At 42.9% G+C, this 16147-nt stretch overlaps 1 protein-coding gene across 3 annotated transcripts in view; it reads right to left on the bottom strand.

Moving 5' to 3' along the window:
- Positions 1 to 16147, bottom strand: part of LOC106582676 (rho GTPase-activating protein 40) — a 48730-nt gene that overhangs the window by 22478 nt on the left and 10105 nt on the right. Inside the window, exons 1-3 of one of the 3 annotated variants that reach the window (XM_014165971.2) lie at positions 9704 to 9990; positions 3104 to 3345; positions 2374 to 2648 (exon numbers count right to left, since the gene is read on the bottom strand). In XM_014165971.2, the coding sequence (XP_014021446.1) occupies positions 2374 to 2648; positions 3104 to 3345; positions 9704 to 9783 (597 nt within the window). In that variant the 5' untranslated portion in view covers positions 9784 to 9990. Of the gene's footprint in view, positions 1 to 2373; positions 2649 to 3103; positions 3346 to 6165; positions 6474 to 9703; positions 9991 to 16147 lie in introns of those variants that run through there. The other 2 variants (XM_014165970.2, XM_014165973.2) reach the window with 2 other exon arrangements.

The raw sequence follows: 16147 nt of genomic DNA, 5'->3' as shown, positions 1-16147 counted from the left end.
TTCCCATCTGGAAAAAAGCAACACCTATGTGAGAATGCTATTCATTGACTACAGCTCAGCGTTCAACACAATAGTGTCCTCAAAGCTCACCAATAAACTAAGGACCCTGGGACTAAACACCTGCCCTCTCCAACTGGATCCTGGACTTCCTGACGGGCCACCCCCAGGTGGTAAGGGTTGGAAACAACACATCTGCCACGCTGATCCTCAACAAGGGGGCCCCTCAGGGGTGCGTGCTCAGTCCCCTCCTGTGCTCCCTATTCACCCATGACTGCATGGCCAGGCACAACGCCAACACCATCATTAAGTTTGCATACGACACAACAGTGGTAGGCCTGATCACCGACAACGATGAGACAGCCTATAGGGAGGAGGGCAGAGACCTGACCATGTGGTGCAAGGACAACAACCTCTCCCTCAATGTGATCAAGACAAAGGAGATGATTGTGGACTACAGGAAAAGGAGGACCGAGCACGCCCCCATTCTCATCGACGGAGCTTTAATGGAGCAGGTTGAGAGCTTCAAGTTCCTTGGTGTCCACATCACCAACAAACTAACATGGTTCAAGCCAGAGGTGTGGACTTGAGTCACATGACTTGGACTCAAGGCAGACTCGAGTCACAAATATAATGTCTCGACTTTGACTTAAACACCAATGACTCGTGACTTGACTTGGACTTGAGCCTTATGACTCGACCTGACTTGATACCCTCCCCATAGCCAAATATAAAAAATTATGCTATTAAAAAGTGTGCAGCGCATCAACTCTTCATTTAACTAATTACAGTTTGAATCGGACAGCAGCCAATCAAATTGTGCGTGGCAGTGCATAGGAACGTCGGCGGGTGAATTCAGATGGAGCCTTTGGAATGATGATACACAAAATTATTATTTTCGGATATAAAGACGACGCTGTATCAACAAAAAACGTATTGCAACTTGCAAAACATGCGGGAAGAAAATTACAGACAGAGGCGCAACAATTTACAACTTTGTTCGACATTTGAAGCTGCACAAAGAACGATGGGGGGGGGGGTCTTTCTCATGGCTACCCATGTATTTCCATGGAAATATAATTTTAGTAAGTAATCAATATATAGATATTTTAAGTATTCATAATTTGCGTAAATGTAATATACTAACTATTACTCTTGTTAAACATGAAATGGTATTACATTTGGTGAAGAGCACATTATGACTTGTTTAGGACTCGAAACTCAAAGTTCAGGACTTGAGACTTGACTTGATACTTGACGGTCTTGACTTGAGACTTGACTCGGACTTGCGTGTCTTGACTTGGGACTTGACTTGGGACTTGAGTGCTAAGATTTGAGACTTACTTATGACTTGTAAAACAATGACTTGGTCCCGCCTCTGGTCCAAGCACACAAGGACAGTCATGAAGAGGGCACGACAAAACCTATTCCCCCTCAGGAGACTGAAAATATTTGGCATGGGTCCTCAGATCCTCAAAAGGTTCTACAGCTGCACCATCGAGAGCATCCTGACGGGTTTGCATCACTGCCTGGTATGGCAACTGCTCGACTTCTGACCACAAGGCACTACAGAGGGTAATGCGTACGGCCCTGTACATCACTGGGGCCAAGCCTCCTGCCATCCTGGACCTCTATACCAGGCGGTGTCAGAGGAAGACTCTAAAAATTGGCAAAGACTCCAGCCACCCTAGTCATAGATTGTTCTCTCTGCTTCCGCACGGTGGTACCGAAGCGCCAAGTCTAGATCCAAAAGGCTTCTTAACAGCTTCTACCCCAAGCCATAAGACTCCTGAACAGCTAATCAAATGGCTACCCAGACTATTTGCACTGTCCCCCCCAACCACTTATTTTACGCTGCTGCTGCTCTCTAGTTATTATCTATGCATATTCACTTTAAATCTACCTACATGTACATATTACCTCAATTACCTCAACTAACCTGTGCCCCCGCACATTGACTCTGACCCAGTACCCCTGTATATAGCCTCGCTACTTTTATTTTACTGCTGCTCTTTAACTATTTGTTGTTTTAATTTAAAAAAAATTTTTTTTACTTAACACTTATTTTTCTATCTAACTGCATCGTTGGTTACGGGCTTGTAAAGTAAGCATTTCACCTGTTGTATTCGACAAATAATATTTGATTTGATAGAATACATCGAATTTTATGTGTGTGTATTTGTTTTGTTTCAGCTGCTTGTACAGGAAATCCGTCATGTTATCACAGGAAAGAGAAACATGTTATCACAGGGAACAGAAAAGCTACGGTTTGATTGCACCTTGATTGAACAGAGCAAGTACCAAAAAAATGTGTCACATAGTCACACAGCCACCTGGCTGTACCATATCAGTGTGAAAGTAAGTGGTCAGTCTGACCTGAGCGATGGAGGAGGGTGATGAGCTAAAGACATCCCTGACGTCACGCGGCGGGGGTTTGTTCCTCTTCCTCAGGGACAGGGTGTAGGAATCGAGCCTCCTCTGGACGGCTGCGGCCTGCGTACGGGTCAGAGTGGACAGTAGGATGGCCTGGTCAACATCCTGGTCTTCCCTGTCCTGTTCCCGGTCTCTGTCTCTGTCTGGTCTCTGCTGCTGCTGTCTTATCAGAGTGGACAGACCGGCATCCTGGAGCCACTGCTCCTCTTGCTCCCCCTCTGAAACACATAATACAATAGGATTTTATTAAATAAACCTATTAGCTATTGCTCTCCCTCTGAAACACATAACAGGTTCATTACAGAGACTATACATACTGCATGCTTCTGTACGTGTGTGTGTGCTTGCCTGCATGCATCTGTGTGTGCATAAGTGCTTGCATGCATGCTTTTGTGACTGTCCATATTATACTATCACTTGCAGCTCCATGCATAACATATCTACCGTCTGAGGAATGACTAAAACTGTATATTTTAGAGGGAGAGTACATTGCAATATTGCACATAATATTGTCGTTCCATGTATAGCAGACACACGTGGTTCAACACAACACAACTCGCTAAAAAAACAACAGGCACCCAGGTAACCAACCGATTTTCATTGTTTACGTTAAAACAATAGGCCTGTGGAGGTAATTGACTGACTGACACTAGTGCTGTGTCTCTGTGCTTACCTTCAGAGTGTCTGGAGTCTCGACTGGCGCTGTCAGTGTCAAGGTCAATGTAACCGCTATCTTGGCTGCGTATGGTCTCCACCTCACTCCAGAAGGAGTCCAGGCACAGTTTGTCAGGGTGCTGTTGTTGTGGTTCCTGGTGGGACGCTGTACATTTGTCCTGTGTGTGTTCAGCTGCAGCTTGGTCCTGGTAGCTTGGCCTGGCCCAAGGCTTACCGTTCATCTCGGAGGGACTGGGGCTCCTGACAACCAGATCGACAGGAAGAAACAATAATAACATATCAGAGATAAACAGAGAGAGGAGAATAAAAGTGAGAGAGAGACAGGGAGGATCCAGATTCCAGAGAGATGGAGAGATAAAAGCTGGAGGAGGGATGCATGGAGGGAGGGAAGGAAGTAGAAGAGAGAGCGTGGACTGGACACAAAGACTCAGATTTCCATTGTTCTCAAGAATAGTCCCGCAGGCGTGATGCTGTGTGTGACCCCTAGATGTCACTGTGGCGCTATTTCCACCAAGCTTTTCTCTCATTTAGATCAATGTAGTCAAAATGAGATGGAATCATCCACTGATTGTGATGGCATAATGTGTATCGACATGAATTCCAGATATATAGTCAAGAGTTGCATAGTGTTCTAAGCATGGTTGACATAATTAATCCCTAGACAATATGACATATCAGTCTTATACCCACCCCCCACCCCCTTAAAAAAATGTTTTGCTTTTCCTACCAGCACCGACTTATTCAGGAAAAATGTACTTGCTACGACCGTGATATGTGGTTGTCTCACCTAGCTTTCTTTAGATAGGATTCAGAGGGAAATCCCTTGACTAATAATAGTGATAGTAGTTCCAGTCTGCTGTTCATGTGTACAGTGTAATGTAGCTGACAGGTAGTTATTATTGCTCATTACTAGTCAACTGAGAAACAAGGACAAGGCCCAAGGCGACTTCATAATGACTGCATTGAATGTCTACCTGTGTCTCCACTGTAAGTAAGTTGTTGACTCACAGAACTGAAGTGTAATTTCAGTTCTGTCAAAACTCACTTTCCCAGTCAGCAAAGAAGTATCTCGGAGATTCCTATGCACGATATCATGTCTGTTTGATGGCTTACTAATAACATACTGTGTGTGTACATTCTTAAAGGGTTTAGGACTTTCACTTGAGTCATTTTGAGGAGCGTGCAAGTCATTTACAGACAGTACTGGCAGTGTCTTAATAGCCATATCCTGCTATTTGGATTTGTCAAGTGGGTCCAAAAACCAAACAGCTTGGTTTCTCCTCTTGATACTCAATGGGGACTATTGATATAACTGTCTAACTCAGCCCTATGACATGCTAAACTAGGCTGAACCCTTTAAAGACATGGTAAAGTCTACTACACCTGTTGTATTCAGCACATGTGACAAATACAATTTGATTTGAAGTTGGTTTCCTTTATTTCTTCAGTTACCTGTATGCGCTATTGATAACATTTAATCCACAATCATTTTTTTGCAACTATTGGTCCTCTGTGGCTAAATTTTGCTCTTTGGTGTATTTTGAACATTGAGATAAAAAAAATATATATATATAATTAAAAACATTATGTAAATATTTTTGGGGCCTCTTGGACCCAGCCCCTGACTCACACAATTTACCAGTCAAATTAGTATGCTGTTTTTATCATATTTATTTATTAAATCAGTTACCCAATCAAGGCAGCCCCCCACCCCACCAGTTACCCACTTGTGCCCCCTACCTCCTCTCCACAGCATCAAGAGCAGGCGGTCTACATTCATTAAGCTGTCTACATTCATTCAGAGAGCGCTCCTGAATCTTCCTGTGGTTGGCGGTTGCAATAAAAAACAACAAAAAATGTTATATATATATATATATATATATATATATATATGGTACCAGTCAAAAATTTTGACATACCTACTCATTCCAGGGTTTTTTTTTCTTTCTTTTTACTATTTTTTACCTTTTAGAATAATAATGAAGACGTCAAAACTATGAAATAACACATGGAATTATGTAGTAACCAAAAAAGTGTTAAACAAATCAAAATGTATTTTATATTTAAAATTCTTCAAAGTGGCCACATTGATGACGATCACCCTTTTTTAACGATTATTATTATTATTTTATTATTTTCTTGCTGCCTCTTGGGCCCTGTTCCAAGGCATTTCAGCCCCGGTAAGCCCCTGCATTAACCAGGCCCTCTATAAAGGGGAGGGTACAGGGGAGAGGATTGACTGGTTTTGCCAGTTTCTGTGACCCTGTCTAAAAAGCTTCTTAGAATAATTTTGAAATAAACAGATAATCCCTTGATATCCAAGAACAGGCTCACTGTTCTTACAACAGGATATTTCGCAAGTTGTCCCAAAGAAAGACCCAAAACCGTCCCAAAACTGTAATGGATAAAAATACACATTTTCAATTTGGTGGACAATTTCTGATTCCATCATTCTTCTTTTTTTGTTGCATCCTACACAATTTCTCTGGCATACAATAGAAAGATTAAGTTCCTCAAATCACAACAGAGTCGTAGAACAGAGAACAAATAATATGAATGAAAAAAGTGTATCTGGTATTTTCCCTCACAACTTTGTAAGCCTGACTATTAATGCTCTGATAACCTTCCAGACAAAATCATATGAACAGAATCAGGCCTGCTCTTATCACAGAACATCTGCATTACACACACAGCCCATTCCCTATCCATCTGTGCCCTCCTAAAATAGGCTGAACCTGCCACAACCTGTGGAACGCGCACAGCACATGATGCCCCACAGAACTAAGTCCTACAGACAAAATAGGCTAACAAACAGCATCAGCAATAAACACATTCTGCTTCCACAGTCAGTCAGGCAACCATAAGGAAACTACTGTTGATTAATTGAAACCCATGTTGATAGTGAGACTACTGTGCCATGGAGTGGGCATATAGTATGTATAAGTGCCCCATTACTCAAGATTTGACATCATGATTTACTCAAAGTCTGAGTAAAGCCTGTGATCTCAAGCTATGGTTCTACCCTAACTGAGCAGGCAGCAGCTCCAGAAGCATACATACCTGTTGGTAACTCGGGAGCTTGATTTGGATCGCAAACTACTGAGGGGGCTGCGGGTCAGTCGGAGCCTGAGTCTGTTTAGCGGCGTGTGAGGTAGAAACTGCCTGGAAGAGTTGGACATATGAGCGAGCCTGCACCCTACTTCCTTTCTGCCTCCCATGTCCTCCCACTCAGCAAATGTCTCCAACAGCAGAATCAACTGGCTTTTACCAGTCTTCGAATAGGATAGCAATCTATCTTCAGTTTCCGCTCGAATCAAAAATTGGTCAGTGCTCCAGGGCTGTTGCTGGCCAAGTGCATGTAGAGTTAGAGGTATGTGGGGTGACTGAAGAAGGAATGTGTGAGCGATGGTGGCTACGCCTCCACACCACTTCAGTCATCAACACCTAGCTAGCTGTCCCCTCCCTTTGGGGACACACCCTAACCCTGTAGTCCTGGCTCCTATGCTACCACACATCCAGAGCCAAAGTGGATTAGCAACACCCCCCGCCCACAAAGCACACACAACTTTCACAGAAACACACATTGCAGCTCCCTCCAGTCCAAGTCCAAAACAAACTCCCATAACCAATCAACTCCAACTAAGACAATGTCAGTGCACCAAAGCTGATAGGTTATTGATAACAGAAATGTTAACATATAGAAGATAATTAGGCCCAGGATGGGAAATGCTGGTAGATTTTGGATAATATATATTCTTACCAGCCACGTTGATGGGTGGTCACACAGAGCATTTGAGAGCATTAAAAAAATCAAAAGCGTGTGTGTGTGTGTGTGTGTGTGTGTGTGTGTGTGTGGTGTCAGCTCTGGAAGAGAGAATCTCAATGCTAGAGTGGTGAAAGCGGGATGGGGTACCTTGTTTTCTGTGATTTATTTTTGTTCTTTATTTATTTTCTGAAAAACATTTGGCTGCGGCTGGTGGACCAAAAAGTGAATTTCCCACCCTGATTAGACCTCCCAAGATCAGAAACCAGTGGCCCTTTTAATTCCACTAAACTGATAGAAAAAAATCTAATCATTCCTTTTTACCATCCACATTCCCACAGACCATAAGTTGGTTTGCTGTAGCAGATATAGCAAACTACTAAGACTAAAATGTTAATGTAATGTATTGCGTATTCACAAAACTCTTATTTTATTTTTTATTTTACAGCTAAATATAATCTCCATCAGCTCAATCCAATAAATCAAAATGAGGAAGATAGCTGTAGTGACATCGTCGTTTCCTGAAGGTAAGTGCCTGGTTATTAATGGTCTCCATACCTGTGTAAGGTGACAGGGTTGAGAAAGCCAGGTGAACAGGCCTGTCAGCATTATCTGCTAATGAACCTCCTCCTTCCTATCTCATCTACTCTCTCTCTCTTTCACTCTCTCTCTCCCTCTCACTTTCTCCCCTCCAGGACAACACTACTTTTTTCAGGAGACAATGTAAACAGAGCAGACAGGCTACATCAGGTGTGGGGGGGGGGGGGGGGGTAAATCATGTTGTTTTGAGACTATAAGCGACAGACCAGCTTGATATCAAAATTCTCCTCGTTGTATGTCAAATGTAAGCTCGACATTATATTGATATCAGATGAATGCTTACAGCAGTATAAGCAGTTCAGGCTGATTTGAGGCTGATATGCTTACATTTTGATTCAACATTTAATGAACCTTACAGCCTATTGTATGGAAGCGGGAAAGTGGTGACACAAGTGGCATATTACATGCTTTTATAATCCGGTTACCCATTAGAGTAGTTTCTTGAGAGGTATGAAAAAGGCTATTATTAGGCTTTGTTTTTGTTGTTGTCAGAAAACCAGCCTTGAAGCATTTGAAAATAAATACAATCAGCTCAGAGCAGAACTATCCGTAGAAAGTCCCACACAATGTTTACAACCACAGGAATATTCCCCTGAGATTTCAGTGAACCGGGTAAGTGAAAGAGATTGGTAGCGAGCATGCTACCTCTATGCTAATGTTAGTTAGGTATAGAGCTACCGCATTTAGCTCACGTCTTCCATCTAAATAACACCGATAAAACGAACCAAATGTAAACATGTCTGCCATCTGTTGGTAGCCTACTTGCTGTCATAGATAATACAAGCCTATGGGAAAGAGTCATTTTCAAGGTGTTTGTGGGGACTGCGTGTTGCAGTGTTCTGTGGCTCTGGGGGAGTTTTCTATATGGCCTGCCGAGTGGGGGCTAAACTGAAATGCGATGCTTTGGCTATGGATCTGATCGCCAATCCATGAGCGGCTTTCTTTGGCGGGGTTTGATTGTGGATTTTGATCCATGGGAAAGTTTATTTTTGGATCTTCTTGTTGAAGAGGCAGCAGATAACGTTAGCTTGCTAGAGCTAGCTATCCTCTTCCTCCATTTGTGAACGAATTTGTGGCTATTTCTTGCAATACACTGTAAGTGAGATAGATTTTGTTTGTGTACTGCCATATGTCGATAACATCGTTAAGTTTGTCACTGGTATGGACTAGTAACTATCCTAAACCTAGCCAGTTAGACAGTGATAGCCGCAAGCTAAAACCGGGGAGAGAGTGGAGAGAATTAACTTTCTATAAAGACTGTAACTGTAGCAATATGTTGTGAATATTGTCGAAAAATCCATACAAAAATACAAAAAAATCCATACACAGAAGTGAAGTGTCACTTACAGTTTACCATGTACATTGGGCTACAGGCCATATATTCCTATACTGTGTGAGTCATAGAAAATGACGATCTTGCGTTCAGGGCTTTCCGGCAGTCTTCATGGTTTTTATATGTGGCGAAAATAAATTGTACAATTGTAAACAAACAAATAATTGTTCAAGTTAGAACCCATGTATATTAGTTAATATACAGCACCAACTACATAAATATCTGATAAGGCCCATTATCTGCTACATGGACTTCAATCCTAGTTAATACTGTCACAACCCAGAGTAACCCAATGACTAACAAGTCAAGTAATGAAGTAATCTACTCGGTCGTCTCATCACTGACAGACTAGAGACTACTAGGCCACATTCTTAATCCTAACAGCTGAATTCCTTTGGAATCCTCTTATGTACTAGAGAATTCAACAGTTAAGTCATGCAGACCTAGCCTGGTTGGAGTTTCTGTTCAGCTACAACATTCCACTCCTTGCCACTCCTGTCATTTCCCAAATGTCAAAAAGACTGGTACCCAGACTAATGCAGACCTGGGATAGAGACTTTCAACGGGTGATCACCACAGTACACGGGAGGTAAGAAGGAAGGAAAGAAAGGGTCAGTGAAGAAAGTGCTCTGGTTAAGGCTCTGTTCGGTTGTAAATTGACAACATAGCTCATAATCAGTACTCAAAAATGTTTCTCTATTCCCAGCACACAATGTATTGTGCTTCTGAGTAAAAATAAGAGCATTGGTAGAAGTAATCCATTAATTCAGAATTAAGTTCTATATGACAACACATGTCCAGTAAGGAGTGAAGAGAGTTAATTTCCATTATCCAGCACCACAGTCCCATAAACCCAGAGTTGAGTTGAGGTTAGGGCCTGTAAGGGCCTAGTATAAGCCTACCTGGCCTTGGGTCTGGGTGGTCCATTAGCTTTTTCTGAGCCTTGCTGCCTGGCCCGGGAGCCACTTCTCCACAATGGCATCCTGCCTGTCTCCCTTTCTACCCCAGGCAGGCTGTGATTGTTGCTGCTAACACTGCCTGCTGCAGCGTAGTAGTATAGGAAACAGCAGCTGCCTCCTGCCTAGCTGCCCCCGGCCTTCCCCACTCGCTCCACTCTGCAAGCTGCTTCCTTGTAATCGCCTCAGGCCGTAAACACATTACAGTCAGCAAGGAAGTTAGGACAGGGACTGTTTCATTGGTCTTACTGTGTTAGTGGGACGTCACGCTGTCCGTCGCATCCTGAGACAGGAAAGGAGAAGGCCGGGCTGATGGTTGCAGGGATAGGGGCTGGGGGTTGTGGGCAACATGCCTAGCTGGGTCTAACCAGTGGGCCTACAACACTCCCACCTACCAATGCAGCCTGGTCTCAGAGCAAAACATATTATATTTTACAAAAATCCATGCCAATCCATTTAGTATGATAGACGTAACATAGTAAATGTAAATCCGGGACACTCAAATTAGTATGATAAATTGTGTTTGGTATGGACAGTAGGTTACTTTTACTGCTGGGGGATAAATCAGGGTCACACAGAGTGTTTCTTAGTCTTAAACAAATATACTTTGAAACAAAAGTACACCTCACACACATGGTTATGGGCTTAAAAAAATAAGACACCTGTACCATGTCAGATATAGAGTAGAAATGTATAAAAAAAATAGTTTGCATCCAAATATTACACTTTGTATACATCACAGAACACTGAAATATAACACAACCGTTTGACATAGAAACACCAGATATACAGCGCATTTGGAAAGTATTCAGACCCCTTGACCTTTTCCACATTTTGTTATGTTAAGGCCTTTTAAAATGATAAACTTGGATTCGCTAACACAACGTGCCATTGGAACACAAAAGTGATGGTTGCTGATAATGGGCCTCTGTACGCCTATGTAGATATTTCATTAAATATCAGCTACAATATTCATTTACAACATTAACAATGTCTACACTGTATTTCTGCTCAATTTGATGTTATTTTAATGGACAAAGGACATTTCTAAGTGACCCCAAACTTTTGAACAGTACTGTATGTATGTAGCATAACGTATTTACAGTTTTATTCACGTTTTCAAGAACTGGTGACAAATAATGCATTCCCATTATTGCATACATTTACATTTACATTTAAGTCATTTAGCAGACGCTCTTATCCAGAGCGACTTACAAAATGGTGCATTCACCTTATGATATCCAGTGGAACAACCACTTTACAATAGTGCATCTAAATCTTTTAAGGGGGGGGGTTAGAAGGATTACTTTATCCTATCCTAGGTATTCCTTAAAGAGGTGGGGTTTCAGGTGTCTCCGGAAGGTGGTGATTGACTCCGCTGTCCTGGCGTCGTGAGGGAGCTTGTTCCACCATTGGGGTGCCAGAGCAGCGAACAGTTTTGACTGGGCTGAGCGGGAACTGTGCTTCCTCAGAGGTAGGGGGGCCAGCAGGCCAGTGGTGGATGAACGCAGTGCCCTTGTTTGGGTGTAGGGCCTGATCAGAGCCTGAAGGTATGGAGGTGCCGTTCCCTTCACAGCTCCGTAGGCAATCACCATAGCATAGATTGTAATAGACACCCATGACGTGTGTAAAATACTTTTTTAGGTTGTACTGATTATAATGAGCTAATGCTAAGCTATTTGCCTGCTATATGTGGCGCTATGTTTGTTGACATTATACAATGCATTCTGGGTGTCACGTAAACGTCTGTCAGACCAAATATGTTATAATGAGGTGAAGAAATTATGGTTCACTTATCTTTCGGGTAAACTTCCGGAAGTGAATGAAGGGAAGTGAATGATCGTAGACGACACACCCCCTCAACATGCATACTATAAACAGATCTAACTCATCTTGTCTCCTCTTATTATCTTTGGTTGACGCGAAAAAACAAACATGGCGGCACGCACAAACTACCAATCATCGGATTACTTTCGATTTCTAGAAAGTGTTTTACTCAATTATTTAGATCAATGGTGAGCTCACCCGTGATGTGATTAATTGTAAATAGTAATTGCTATTAGCTAATTCATATTGTAGTTTCTGTCAGCCGAGAGTTGTAAAAATATGACCGCTTGTGTTAAGTCAATTTTTCCTCAGTTAACGCTAGGACATATGTAGCCTACATTTTCCGGTTTGGATGACTGTGTTATGCTGTAGCTACTTCTGTGAATGTCTGAATATTGCATCCAAAAATAAACGGATCACATTCTGGACATAACTTTGTAAGGACTGCGTTTGTGCAAAATGTTTCTGGGAAACAGTGTGGCCAGCTCAAATGCTGATTGTTGCGTCAATTGAAACTGGACGTTCTAAATAAGCGTTCTAATCACACCGGTTTGAGCGTACGCTCCAGGGACCACTGTAGAAGGATCACAGCCATTTGTTGGTATGTGTGAAAAGGAATGATGGAGGCCACTGTGTTCTTGGTGACATTCAAAGCTGCAGACATTTTTTGGTACCCTTCCCCAGATCTGTGCCTCGACACAATCCTGTCTCATAGCTCTAAGGACAGCTCTGAGGCCACAAGAGGGCTCTTTGGAGGAAAGGAGGATGGTTAGTTGGGGTGTATAGGTGGGCGTATAACTTTAGCATTTTAGATAATTAGCAACTTTTTAGCTACTTTGCAACTACTTAGCATGCTAGCTAACCCTTCCCCTAACCCTAACCTTAACCCTGTAACCTAACTCCTAACCCTAACCTTAACCCCTAACCTAACATAGCATATTATACTACAGCAGTCAAATGTAGCATGTCATACTAAAGCAGTCGAACATAATATATCATACTGAACAGGTCAAATGCGATCTATATGTACTACGAACGCTATTACACTGGTCGTCCAATGTAATGTATCCTAACGTAAAGTAGTGCTGAGCGATTAACCGAAATGTCAGTTATTTAACTAATTAATTGACCGATGTCGGTTCAACTATTTGAATTCCTTTTCATTCAGGTTTTTTCTGTTTCTCTAGAGATAAATCAGATCAAGCTGTGCGATGTAAACTCAGCAAAAAAAAGAGACATCCCTTTTTCAGGACCCTGTCTTTCAAAGATAATTCGTAAAAATCCAAATAACTTCACAGATCATTGTAAAGGGTTTAAACATTGTTTCCCATGCTTGTTCAATGATCCATAAACAATTAATGAACATACACCTGTGGAACGGTCATTAAGACACTAACAGCTTACAGACGGTAGGCAATTAAGGTCACAGTTATGAAAACTTAGGACACTTTCTACTGACTCTGAAAAACACCAAAAGAAAGATGCCCAGGGTCCCTGCTCATCTGCTTGAATGTGCCTTAAGCACGCTGCAAGGAGGCATGAGGACTGCAGATGTGGCCAGGGCAATAAATTGCAATGTCCGTACTGTAAGATGCCTAAGACAGCACTACAGGGAGACAGGACGGACAGCTGATTGTCCTCACAGTGGCAGACCACGTGTAACAACACCTGCACAGGATGGGTACATCCAAACATCACACCTGCGGGACAGGTACAGGATAGCAACAACAACTGCCCGAGTTACACCAGGAATGCACAATCCCTCCATCAGTGCTCAGACTGTCTGCAATAGGCTGAAAGGCTGGACTGAGGGCTTGTATGCCTGTTGTAAGGCAGGTCTTCACCAGACATCACCGGCAACAATGTCGCCTATGGGCACAAACCCACCGTCACTGGACCAGACAGGACTGGCAAAGAGTGCTCTTCATTGACGAGTCACGGTTTTGTCTCAGCAGTGGTGATGTCGGATTTGCATTTATCGTCGAAGGAATGAGCGTTACACCAAAGCCTGTACTCTTGGAGCGGGATCAATTTGGAGGTGGAGGGTGGTCATGGTCTGGGGCAGTGTGTGACAGCATCATCGGACTGAGCTTTTTGTCATTGCAGGCAATCTCAACACTGTGCATTACAGGGAAGACATCCTCCTCCCTCATGTGGTACCCTTCCTGCAGGCTCATCCTGGCATGACCCTCCAGCATGACAATGCCACCAACAATACTGCTCGTTCTGTGCGTGATTTCCTGCAAGACAGGAATGTCAGTGTTCTGCCATGGCCAGCAAAGAGCCCGGATCTCAATCCCATTCAGCACATCTGGGACCTGTTGGATCGGAGGGTGAGGGCTAGGGCCATTCCCCCCAGAAATGTCTGGGAACTTGCAGTTGCCTTGGTGGAAGAGTGGGGTAACATCTCACAGCAAGAACTGGCAAATCTGGTGCAGTCCATGAGGAGGAGATGTTCCGAGCCCCTGGATATCCGTAAATAAATAAAAAACAGAAAATGGTGCCGACAGGTTTGCTTAATATAAGGAATTTGAAATAATAATAAATAAATAATTTATACTTTTTTTCGTTTTGATACTTAAGTATATTTTAGCAATTACAGTCGTGGCCAAAAGTTTTGAGAATGACACAAATATTAATTTTCACAAAGTCTGCTGCCTCAGTTTGTATGTTGGCAATTTGCATATGCTCCAGAATGTTATGAAGAGTGATCAGATGAATTGCAATTAATCGCAAAGTCCCTCTTTTCCATGCAAATTAACTGAATCCCCCAAAAAACATTTCCACTGCATTTCAGCCCTGCCACAAAAGGACCAGCTGACATCATGTCAGTGATTATCTCGTTAACACAGGGCTGGACAAGGCTGGAGATCACTCTGTCATGCTGATTGTGTTCGAATAACAGACTGGAAGCTTGAAAAGGAGGGTGGTGCTTGGAATCATTGTTCTTCCTCTGTCAACCATGGTTACCTGCAAGGAGACATGTGCCGTCATCATTGCTTTGCACAAAAAGGGCTTCACAGGCAAGGATATTGCTGCCAGTAAGATTGCACCTAAATCAACCATTTATCGGATCATCAAGAACTTCAAGGAGAACGGTTCAATTGTTGTGAAGAAGGCTTCAGGGCGCCCAAGAAAGTCCAGCAAGCGCCAGAACCGTCTCCTAAAGTTGATTCAGCTGTGTGATTGGGGCACCACCAGTACAGATCTTGCTCAGGAATGGCAGCAGGCAGGTGTGAGTGCATCTGCATACACAGTGAGGCAAAGACTTTTGGAGGATGGCCTGGTGTCAAGAAGGGCAGCAAAGAAGCCACTTCTCTCCAGGGAAAACATCAGGGACAGACTAATATTCTGCAAAAGGTACAGGGATTGGACTGCTGAGGACTGGGGTAAAGTCATTTTCTCTGATGAATCCCCTTTCCGATTGTTTGGTGCATCCGGAAAAAAGCTTGTCCGGATAAGACAAGGTGAGCGCTACCATCAGTCCTGTGTCATGCCAACAGTAAAGCATCCTGAGACCATTCATGTGTGGGGTTGCTTCTCAGCCAAGGGAGTGGGCTCACTCACAATTTTGCCTAAGAACACAGCCATGAATAAAGAATGGTACCAACACATCCTCCGAGAGCAACTTCTCCCAACCATCCAGGAACAGTTTGGTTACGAACAAGGCCTTTTCCAGCATGATGGAGCACCTTGCCATAAGGCAAAAGTGATAACTAAGTGGCTCGGGGAACAAAACATCGATATTTTGGGTCCATGGCCAGGAAACTCCCCAGACCTTAATCCCATTGAGAACTTGTGGTTAATCCTCAAGAGGCAGGTGGACAAACAAAAACCCACAAATTCTGACAAACTCCAAGCATTGATTATGCAAGAATGGGCTGCCATCAGTCAGGATGTGGCCCAGAAGTTAATTGATAGTATGCCAGGGCGGATTGCAGAGGTCTTGAAAAAGAAGGGTCAACACTGCAAATATTGACTCTTTGCGTCAACTTCATGTAATTGTCAATAAAAGCCTTAGACACTTATGAAATGCTTGTAATTACACTTCAGTATTCCATAGTAACATCTGACAAAAATATCTAAAGACACTGAGGCAGCAGACTTTGTGAAAATTAATATTTGTGTCATTCTCAAAACTTTTGGCCACGACTACATTGCTATGCTCATGACCTAATTTGGTGTTGTGTCATACTTGCAGAGCTATTCCGGAGGCTGCTGAGTTATTCAGTTTCTTGGAGAATGTGTATTCATTTTTCAGTACATCCTTAGTTAACCACCACAAGTTCAAAGAAGCTTGGAAGAAACTTGGAATAGCATCAGCTGAACTTGTACAGCTCTCAAACACTCGCTGGGCATGGCAGCTGCGGTCCATAAATGCTGTCGTGGACACTTTAACTTCTATTTTTAATTGTATATCTGCCATTGGATCCCCCATTGGCTGTTGGTCTGAGAGCAAAGCTTCATAAGTTGTCCAACGTGTATTTGCTACTGATATTTCAGTCCCTTCTTTCTATAACTGATTGACTACACAAGTTCCTCCAGAAAGAGACTGTAGACCTG

Source organism: Salmo salar, chromosome ssa22 (assembly GCF_905237065.1).
Source record: "Salmo salar chromosome ssa22, Ssal_v3.1, whole genome shotgun sequence".
NCBI classification, from domain to species: domain Eukaryota; kingdom Metazoa; phylum Chordata; class Actinopteri; order Salmoniformes; family Salmonidae; genus Salmo; species Salmo salar.
The sequence above is the reverse complement of the archived record's forward strand: the minus strand, read 5'-3'. Positions and strand labels throughout refer to the sequence as shown.